General features: G+C 36.2%; 1 protein-coding gene across 1 annotated transcript in view; it reads right to left on the bottom strand.

The window, feature by feature from the left end:
- Positions 1-132: 132 nt before the first annotated feature.
- Positions 133-11,066, bottom strand: part of PEX3 (peroxisomal biogenesis factor 3) — an 18,288-nt gene continuing 7,354 nt past the window's right edge. The window contains exons 4-12 of the mRNA XM_080342021.1: positions 7,573-7,616; positions 6,256-6,380; positions 4,852-4,918; positions 4,694-4,748; positions 4,274-4,430; positions 3,313-3,383; positions 2,383-2,505; positions 1,302-1,398; positions 133-914 (exon numbers count right to left, since the gene is read on the bottom strand). Coding sequence (XP_080198147.1) covers positions 831-914; positions 1,302-1,398; positions 2,383-2,505; positions 3,313-3,383; positions 4,274-4,430; positions 4,694-4,748; positions 4,852-4,918; positions 6,256-6,380; positions 7,573-7,616 — 823 coding nt within the window. The 3' untranslated portion in view covers positions 133-830. The remainder of the gene's footprint in view (positions 915-1,301; positions 1,399-2,382; positions 2,506-3,312; positions 3,384-4,273; positions 4,431-4,693; positions 4,749-4,851; positions 4,919-6,255; positions 6,381-7,572; positions 7,617-11,066) is intronic.

Raw genomic sequence — 11,066 nt, 5'->3', positions numbered from 1 at the left:
TAAGCATTGTTAATAAGTGCAAAACTGTTACTATATATGTTAAATGTAATCTTTCAACTATGTCAAGATCTTAAGTGATAGGCCAAATGAAGTTACAGCCTTTCCTGCTAGTAATGTGAACACAGGCACAAATTTTACATTAAAATATTTTATTACAATACAGACAATTGGGCTCAAAATTAATACAAATTAAGATAAAATATTTACAAGTTAAATGTATACACTGTAGCTGTTTGAACAGCATAAACAAGAAAACTTCTAGAAATCCACATTCCTGTAGTATTAAGTAACAGAGAGAGCACCCCCCAGCATCAGTTGGCAAAGACTTTCTGAAGAACAAGACACTCTGGAATAACATTTGTAAAGTTCAGGGAAAAAAGGTTTTCTTTTAGTGAAGAAAAATTTGCAAGAAGAAGAAAGAAGCCTTACTTCATTCTGCTACTCTCTGCTATTCTTAACTCACTATTATTAGTTTTTCCCAAAACTTACACACCCCAGGCAAACAACTGGGGTTTTTTTTTTAGTAACTTGTTCTACTAATACTGCCACCAGATGCCTTTCAGATGCAATAAAAATAATCAAATGAATTATGGAAAAGTTGAACCACTTTTTTAATAGAAAAGTCTTTACATACAATGATTCTTTCAACAAGAATATATTTCATGGGTGTTTGTAACAGAATTCTATTAGAACAAATCTGGGCTCGCTCCCGCTTTTTTCAGTATGTTCTTTATGCTGGTCTACCACTCCTACACCATTATAAAATTAACCCAACTCTTATCAGTAGTCACATGGATTTGCTACACAATCTATTCCTATAAATGTGCAGTTCATTTCTCTAGTTGCTGAGGGGTACTAAAAGCTTCATAAACATTAGCAGCAAAATCTTTCACTTGTTCCATCATCAGCAGGTCCTAGAAGAAATTTAAAGAATACATTTGCTTAATCAAACACATCCACTACTCTTCCGGTTTTACTGCAGCACAGAAATATATGAGAAAAGCACCTGGCTCTCCCAGCGAGATGTAACTCAAATGTCTTGCTTTAGAAAGGTTAATGTGCAGAACTGCAAGTAGAACCAAGTTCAGAGACCCTTTTGTGTTTATGCACAGTTTAGCAAAAGGTTCTAGAAAAATACCATATTTTTGTAAGACAGATACAAAGAGTTCCAGTTATGCTAATTGTTCCTATTTTTGTAAAGCCATTGAAATTAAACAGAATGAAGTACATTTTTAAAAAGAAACATGCAACACTCATTTCAAAATTTTACTTGGGATATTTGAAATAAGCAACATTCTTACCTGAACAAAGTGACTGGGTGTTTCACTGCATACTGAATGGATCTGTCCATTTATTATTGGAATTATCTTGGCTAAAGGAAGACTGACACTGGAAAGACTAGGAAAGAACAAAAAATACTGACCTAGACTCACTCTGACAAATAATAAAGCCACTAAACTGTGATTATTACAATTCTAAATAATCACTACTTCAAAAGTGAGAGTTGGAAGACTGAAAACCAAAATGTACAGATGAAGTTTTCTTCCTGTGAAATCTTTCATTTAATATGGAGAAGTACCGAAGTAAATTTCATCTAATCAGTTGCTGTTCCTATGAGTTTCACGCTTGCTTCTAAGTGATGCAAGTAGTATATATTTAAATAAAACCATTAGTCTTTGAGAGCCATCAATTATTAAAACAAACATATATAAACCCAGTTATTATTCAGGGTTTTAATTTTAATATTTTAGAAAATGTATTTCAAAGATCTGAACTCGGCTTTTGGATTTGTAACACTCTGATTGCACTGTTTAAAACCAAAGTTAACTTCAGAATAAAATCTGTTTTTAAACAGTCTTCTAGGAAGAGGCAGAAGATCCTGAATGTTAATCTCTTTTCTTGCAGCATACCAGCTAAGAACCTAAAGCTCCATGGGTGCTTTGGCTATGTGTATTTGCCTGCCTTCCTCGAGAACTAACTTACAGTCAGTCCAGGGGCATACAGAGCTGATCTGCTATAGTATACATATGTTCTTCCAAGGGACTGCTATGTTTCTCATGGCCTCAGGGGAGGTACGGTGGCATGTTTTGCAGTAGGCACCCCCAGTGGGGTAAATCCTCCTTAGCTAGAAAGGCAGTCTGCTTGTACAGTGGTCAGACAAAAAGTGGAGAGTACAGGTTCTCTCATTTCTGCTTTCAGATCTCTCATGAATTCTAGCAATTTTATGGGTACGGTGAGAAGACTATTTTTGAAAAGCAAGAAACAGATTCCTTTCCAGCATGAGAACTTCAAGTAGGCAGGAAAATCCACAGCCTTTTTTGGAATTCACTATGAACCTAAAGCATTATTCACAGGAGAAACACAGCATAAGAAAACATTTACCTATATACAGATCCATTCTGAGAGAGGTCCTGTTCTGTAGGTCTAAAAAACTCTGCCATATTGTCCAGCAGTCGACTGAATCCTCTATTTAAACACGTGCTCAAAACTGTACTGAAGTCTGGACTGAAAGAAAAAGTTTGATTCCTGGGATTTATTTTTCCAAACTAAATAAAACATCACAAGCATGCAGTGCTACAGATGTTCCTCCCCTAAAGGAAGATGTATGACCCAGAGAAATGGTCAATTGTATAAACAGCTCAAGAAGGACCAGCTCCCCAGTAACTCGACAGCAAACCAATCAACAACCTACACTCCACCCTAAGGTTACTACAAACCAGATAAATCTAAAGTATTCCTCATGTCTCTGTTTCTTGCCAAGTAACAACACAGAGGGCTTTTTCCTTCAAAATGCCCCAGATCTCCAGCAGCTAAACTGTAAGAACAGTTTGGCATCTGGCTAAATTTACTCATATTCCACATTTATTATAGAAGCCTGACTTCAGTAGCTCTCTGGTAAAAGGATGCATACGACCAGTCTCAAACCCATGTATTAAAAATAAGTTCCAATAAGCCAAAACTGGTGTTCATCAAAGCAAGTAAATCCAATAAAATTTACCCTGGTTTAGCAGTAGAAAAGTACTGCTCTTTTCCTGCGTAACTACAGAAAAAGTGAGGAAGAGATAAAGGGGTCTGACTGGGAAGGACATCCTGGTTATCTTGTTAAGGTGGGATTATTTCTTATAAATGGGTCTCAGAGTTCTCAGATTTCAAAAATCCCAGCCTACAATTAGTGCATATAATGATTTAATGCAGTGGAGTAGTCAGATTTTGCAAATGAGAGGTGACAGCTTTTTATAGGAAAGTAACTGTCTCACACAAACAGTAGTAGTGAGGAGGAGTTTAATATGAATACAGGATATTTCTCCATACCTTTCTAGCATATCTCTGGTTTCATTAAGTAATTTAATTGTAGTAATGTCTCTTTCTGTCAGTCCACAGGCCTAGAAAAAACAAAGACAGTCACTATTTAGTAAGAAATCCATAGGCAATGGTAAGAATAAGAGTAGAAATAGACAAGTTTTGTACCATGAAACTAAGTCAAGATGTGTAAATCAAATCTATTTAAATGAAAAGATTTACTGTCATAAATCAGTTTCTTTATAATTTGTGTTCTAATTTTCCTTTTAGATAGTCATTATAACATTTTTTTTCACTAAAAACAACATTAGCAGGAAATACCAGACAAATTGAGCCAAGTATTTTTCTACTTCTGACCTCCAAAACTGAAATAAACCCTGCATATCAGCTTAAGTTAAAGGGATAAGTGTATGTAGTTGCACACTGAAGCCTGAGTTTCTTCTTTATACTAGTGTAATACCAAGTTAAGAATGAGTTTTCTTTCAACCTAATTTTTCTAATGTTACAACTGAGATGAGATACACCTTTCTTTTGATGCCTGTTCATTTTCCAGCCCAAAGCAAAAAAGGACTCCAGCACACCATCACCTTCTTGTACTGCAGCCAAGATGCTACAGCTGTCCATGATCTTTGCTCACAGGCAAGTGCCAGTTAACACAGCTTAGGGCTGAGCTACACTCTACCGTTACAGCATATGTCACAGGCTAAAAGCAGTAATTGGGCTATTTTTGAGCTTAGAGCTGGCAATCTGAAGATGACACTTGTTTTCAATCAAATCTCAAGAAAGTAAGACTTTACTTTGCCTTGATTAAAGAGAGAAGGACACTGGATTTATGACAGGAGAGGCATCACCATTTATTAAGGATGCTGTGGTACACGATACAACTAGAAGACTGTTATGCACCCTTTGCGCTCCAAAACAAACAAAAAACGCAGAATGAAAAAAGGCAGACTAAAGAAACTGAAACAAGTACCTGGGTAGCCAAGGGGTTTTCTTCATCTGGCATCAGATAATGACATAAGGGAGAGTAAGATGCAATCTGGTCTGAATCTTTATGTTCCACTACTTTCCTAATATCTTTAAGTTTCTGTTCCAGCTCCAGAAGAGACAGGGTATGCTTAAGGGAAATACTGGAAAAGAAAAAAGACTACCGTGTGGATTGCAAAATGAACAATGACACTTTATTCTCCTACTGATAACATGTTCAAAAGTAATAGGATCCCAGTCTGCTACATTGGCTTGCACAGACATAGCCTGCTGTAATAAAAACACTGTTTTGGAAAAAGTCTGTATGCCTTATTTTAAAAAAAAAAAAATTAATAAAATTCATTGTTTTGGGAACAGTCATCACAATAAAAATTAAAAGCTAACCACAAAGAAACAAGACTCTTACCTTCCAAAAACTTTATGCACAGCTTGTTTAACAATAGTTATTAACTCAGTCAGTCCTAGAACAAAAAAAAAAAGTGTCAAAATTATTCTAATGTTTTGCTCAAGTCTGGAAAAAAGTAGTGCTTTGTAAGTGTAGTTAGTTTATAATGAGTATCATACCATCTCCTAAAAGGTGCTGAATACTTGATAAATATTGCTGCTGAACTTCAGGGGGAGCTAGTGGTGTCTGTGGGGAAAAAAATAATAAACAGTTCTGTGCCATGTCAACAGTAGAGAACAATGCAAAAATAATTTCAAACCAGACGCAACCAATTTCCTTAATATTTATAATACCCTGCAGCAGATGGATTTCCCCACTCCCATGCAACTCTGTAGCTTCTGATTCCTTCTTTATGCCCGTGGATCTTTCCTAAGTTCTCCAGCATTTTTCTCTTCCATGTTATACAGCTCTCTCCTCCATCTTCAGTGGCACAGAAAAATCTTTCACTTTTCATTCATGTAGAGGGAACTCTCTTAAACTGCACTGCAGGTCAAACTAGACCCCCTACCCCCAATTAAATCTAGTGGAATAGGATATTTACGCTCAGCCCTAACAAAAGCCTATCTGATAGAAGAGAAGGTTTTGGTAAACTAATACAGGATCCCAGTTTGCTCCGGCACTGTCAACCCACTTCTCTACTAGAAAAATAACAGTAAGATATTTGTAGCCCACATTCATCCTGCCCTTTAAAAAAAAAAAAACACACGCTTTTTCAGGTTTTATAAAATCAGCACGACTCCCAGCAACCCCAGCCTCTCTAATGAAAGCTTTTCTCAGCCCTGCCTTGATGTGCTGTTCCTTGACCCTCAGCAGGAGCTACCGCAGAGGGGCATACAACAACTAATCAAAGTTTGTAGCCATTATTTTTAGATGAGCCATCCAACAATTTGCAGATCTTATGCTCTACAATGGGTACTTGCTTATTGTGGGACTGATCTATTTTTATTGAGCAGTGATAGATATACTATATAAACAAACCCAAATCTTCTATCTTGCTTGGCCCCACCAACAGACATTTAAGGTAGGTGGCCTTTTGGAGATAAACAAAATAGTCAAAATTTCAAATACAACATTTTTCATCTTTAATCCTAGAAAAATTTAGCTGGGGGAATTAATGTATGTGCTAGGAAGACTTAAGCATTTACATACATTTGCATACATATCTTGGATCATTCACACAGTATTACTGTTTCACGAAAAATTAATGAAAGCAAAGAGATCATTTAATGTTGGTGTTTAGATATGAAGTAACCTTCTTTAAGCGATACAAACAAATACAAAAGGTAGTCTTCTATATAGCTGGTATTTTGTTAAACAACAGTATTACCATATCGTCCAAATGTAGAGACTATTAAAACACATCAATATATCTTCCAGTAATGCTTCCACATCTCCCACTCTTACAACTACTCTTGGTTTCATTCTAATACTCCTAAGCTGTGCCCTTTTTCTCTCTCACTAAATATTCCTTTCACTTCCCAGAAAGTGGTAATTCTACCTTTGAAACAAAACAAGAAACTTACTGTGCCATTTTTGCAGAGTGCAGCATTATCTAGGTAGATGTAACCGCCAATAATATTTAACTGGACTCGCAAAAGAACTACTAGCATACAGGTACTATATACAGCTGCAACGCTTCTTGTGAAACCTTGAAAAGAGAAAATAAAACAACTTCAAAGTCAAAGAAATAAGGATGAGTCAAGGAGGGAGAGTCCTCTCCAAGACTCAAGGAGTGCTGATGTTTTTAAATACAGTCACATTTCTCTCATTGGTTGTCATAACATACACTTTCACGATGCACACCCGAGATGGTCATGAATCTAATCTGTGCTGGAGCTACAGCTGAAGTGTCCCATTTAGTCCTATACTAATATCATTTTGCATGCTAAACAAGTTATTTTAGAGAAAAAAAAATGGCACAGGTTTGTCCAGAAGGAAGATGGATATACTATCAAATAATCTTTGTTCTTTAGGCCAGGAAATACACACAGTACGTTACCCTTCATTGTGCAATTAAGACACGGAAGGCATAACAGCAGTTTGGGAAAAAAAGTTACCTAGGGCAGGAACAGCTAACATCAAAAGAAAGAAACCTAACATGAGCATCAGCTACCAGCCACTGGACAACAGAGGCCATGGGGAAGAAGTGACATGAATAAACATGGATGAGCGCTGAGTAGCAAGGACACGGGAAGGAAGGAGCCGGATCAAAAGGAGGATCTGTAAAGGTGTTGTGGAAAGGAGACACGAAACCAGAAGGAAGGAAAGACATAACGAGGGAGGTGGTAGGGATAACAAATGGTACCAAAGAATCAAAAGTAGCAAAAAAAGCTCAGTAGTATTCACTACACAATTATCTGACTTCACTATTTTCCCTTCCACAGTTTCCAGCAGCCAATAAGAAGATGAGCTGAAGGGTTCATCGGCACTGCTATGGTGGTGACCTCACACAGGCTTGAAAAGAGGAAATTGCTGGCCATGGAAAGGCTGGCCTGCATTTCTGACATATTTTCTGTTAGGTTCAGCATAGAAGTTTCTGAAAGACTAGTTCAATTTTTCTGCGATGGCATGGAAAGTTCTTAAAAGTTCTCTTGAGTGCGGCAACATGAAGGCAAACAAAATTCTTCACCTTTGACTCTGAGCTTCCCCCAGCTCTACAAAAATTTCCTTCATTAGGAGCTTTTGGTGGGGTCAGGGAGGGAGTTTGCCATGTAGTGTGTTACACTATCTTCATATGTACTGAAACAACAACACAGTGTAAAGTGTGCATTTTAAAGGCTGTGAAAGACTTAAAATTTATGCTACATATTATGCAGATGGAATCTTTCATTTTCACTTACTTATTATCTTTAAATCCTCCCATATTTCTAACTTGTTTGCTGGCCTGTAGGAAACATAAATGGAAATATTAAACATTAAAAAGTATATTTTCCTTGGAAATGAATAAATATGTTAAATGAAGTAGAAGTGCTCTAAGGCAAGCTCATTTAACTTCTGTAATTATTCAGATCAGATTCATGTCTACACTGATTTGCCTCATTCAGAAAAGCAGTACATAAACAATACACTATGAAGTCACAAAAAAGATATTCAAACTTCAATGTATGTATGTCGTACTTAGTGATACCAATTACACACTTTTATTATAAATTTTGTGTTACTATACTAACCAGTCAGAAAAAGCCCATTGATGATACAAAGCAGTCTTTTCTGGGGCCTTGACCCTGTATATTTAATGCAGACCTCAGTTCAGTGGGGCTTTCTGTATCCACCTGAGCAGAGTAAGCATAATAAGGATTGGAATTTTTATATTCTACCTTCTTGCAAGATTTACCATTACTTGACTTGATATTGAAGTCCTAAGGTAATCACCAAACACCAAAGGGATCATGGATATCTGTGGAAAAGCAGCCTTGTGCCCTCCACACAAAGGCAAGTTGATCTTTCTTCTTTTGTTGAGGTATGTTTATTCTTTTGACTGAATTCCTAAAATTTTATGTATTCTGCAGTCAAAAGAACAAGATTGTGGATTGCACAGACACGTCTGAACTGCCTAAGGTACACTGCGGATTTATAACTACTATCCAGATGCAATGCTGGCAATACAACAGCAATAGCAGATAAGAGCAAGCTAGCCATCCAAGGAGTTTCATAAGCCATTCTTGTCTATTAAGCACTGTCAGCAAACAATGGCTACTGTATATCTATTGAGGAAGAAATAATTTGTAAAAGTCACTTACAGAAACATTTGTTAAGTTCTTAGAGTCAGAATTAACACTTAAATATTTAGGCCAGATAGTTCAGATTAACTGAGACTTTGCAGTAATCTACTTTATAAAAAAATAATACACTTTTCACCAGAAATAATTTCTCTTTACAGGCACAACACATGCACTTTGGTATTAGTTTGACCATTATAGCACTTACATAAACAATGAATTTGTAAGCTCACTGCTATCAAATAATGCAAATTAATTGATATAATAAAATATTATGCCTACAAATCCAAAAAGTAGAGAGACATTAAATAAAGCATGGCTGAAAGAAATACAAGGATCCATGGCACATAGAAAAACAGTTTATATCCTTTTTGCAAGCTAAACCAACAGTTTTAAAAGCTATTCTAAAGCAAAACAAAGGAAAGAATGTTAAAAAAATACAGTAATATTTCTACAGATAAAACACACAAGAGGACTCAAAACCCCATTCAATACTTATGAGTGGTAAGTTTTCCACACCAACTGAAGAGAGAAAGAGAAGTCAATACATCAATGTCAGCCAACTACATTTGCACCTATTTTGTCAAAATACTTTCCAGAGCTCATGCTTACAAAGTTTCTCCCCACAACATAAGGCAACAGCCAGGTAACATTTTAAGTCTGCAAGTATTAAGCCTAATGGTGAAAATGGATTTTTCAGTCTTTATCTACTGCAATTTACTAAGATTCAGCTGTTACTCAAAACTCAGCTTTTATTTCACATTTATTTATTTGGAAAAACGTTACCTGCCATGGAAGCAAAAAGCAATGCAAACAAAAAACAGATTTGGAATAAAGCTAAGTGCTGAATAGGTGGCAATACACAACATACAGCAGCAGGTACTTCACCTCATCTCATTCCATCACATTCCTTTGCAAACAGGCAGACAGAGCAAGAACATCTGTTGTCTCAATGTGCTGCTCTCTCTTTAAAAGTTTCTATGGAAGCTTGAACACTTCAGCCTGCTTACATCCCAACCTACCACTGGCCACCCCACATTGCTAAAACAATGTAAAAAGGCTTTAAATTCAAGGAAGTGAATGGATTTTAAGTTAAAAGAGTTTACCTAAGCCATAGCATGGATAACGTAGATCCATAACATGTTAAGCCACAACACAGATTATGTGAGAAAAAGAACACATCTTCAGGACATGAAGAAAGATAAATCTCCACATCTAGTCTTTTGTATATTCCAACAATCGCATGCAAAGGTCTGGAGCTGTCTGATTCATCTTCTCAAATTAAAGTGGAAAGAAAACAAATCCATACCTCCATGTGTAGCACAAGAATGCAGAGCTTCTTCAAAGACTCGCTTCAAAGCGGAATAAGCCCTGATGGCCCATTCCATGATCTGTGCCTTGCCAACCCCTTCTCTACCCTTTCAGTTGAAGAAGTTCAAGCATCTAGTTAAAACTTCCTCAGCATAAGTCAAAAAAGGAAGCATTAAGACACAGACTCCACTGTAAGATAACTATAAAGGACATCCATGCTTACAGGCTGTTGCATATAACCAGCATTATAAAAAATATTTGCCTTCAGAAATGTATAACAAAAAGTCTCATCCCTATTTTCACTGAAATTACTGGAATTCAGAAGTGTGTCACTGTACAGATAAACTGTTTCAACTAGTCAAACAAGTTAGAGACACCAGATATATTTTGGTTAAAAAAATGGATGCTACAAAGAACAAACTACGGCAATATATGTGTTCACAGTTGAACAAAGGATTACAGGCCTTTATAGACTATTTTACTGTACAGTCCAGAAGACAAATCTGGTGATCTACATGTTCTGGTGATCTCTTGTTCATTCTGGTTAATTTTTCATTGAGTAAAAATTCTTATTATGACAAATACATTAAATATTCCATTAAAAATAACTTTTCCTAATTTTTTGTTGTTTGGGGTAAATAATATTCAATTACAGTTGCAAATTCTCAGACAATCTGTTATAAACACATTGTTCAGGCTGTAATTCCCACTTTAAATATCCCGTTTTGTTACCTTGTTGTGTGAGTTTTATTGACTGAAAAAAGACAATGACTGGGTAGATAATCTATTAAATGCTGGTCAGCTGAAGTTACAGCTATATAAATAAGGTGGTGGGAGATAAACTAGAAAGGCACCCAAGAGTGAGTCAGAAACTCTGTGTTAAATGCCTATGTAACACTTTTACTCCATGCCAAATGCCAAGCATCTTATCCTGTTTTTAAGGTATGCTACTATGCACTTTGTGTATTTAATAATATGCTATTTGTTCCTGCAGTCACAATGAAACTAAAAGTGTTTTCTGACAGGAAAGTGTTGCTCTTAATGTATGACATGACCCTATTCGTTCTACATCAAAAAAGAAAAAAAAATTCTCATCGCTTACAGCCATTTACAATCTCATGTTAGATACTTTTCACTACTATTCACATCTGACATCGATGAGATTTTTACATTTTTACAAACACATCAACAACTCAGTCAAGATATTCTGTCCTATTTAAGAGAGGACTAGATCCTCTAAGTACGTAATCTGCCTATCTAATAAGCACATCAACAAAACCCATGGTTCTCACTGCAGCATCTGA

This window comes from Nesoenas mayeri (genome assembly GCF_963082525.1).
Source record: "Nesoenas mayeri genome assembly, chromosome: 3".
Classification (NCBI taxonomy): Eukaryota; Metazoa; Chordata; class Aves; order Columbiformes; family Columbidae; genus Nesoenas; species Nesoenas mayeri.
This window is presented reverse-complemented; position numbering and strand designations above follow the sequence as displayed.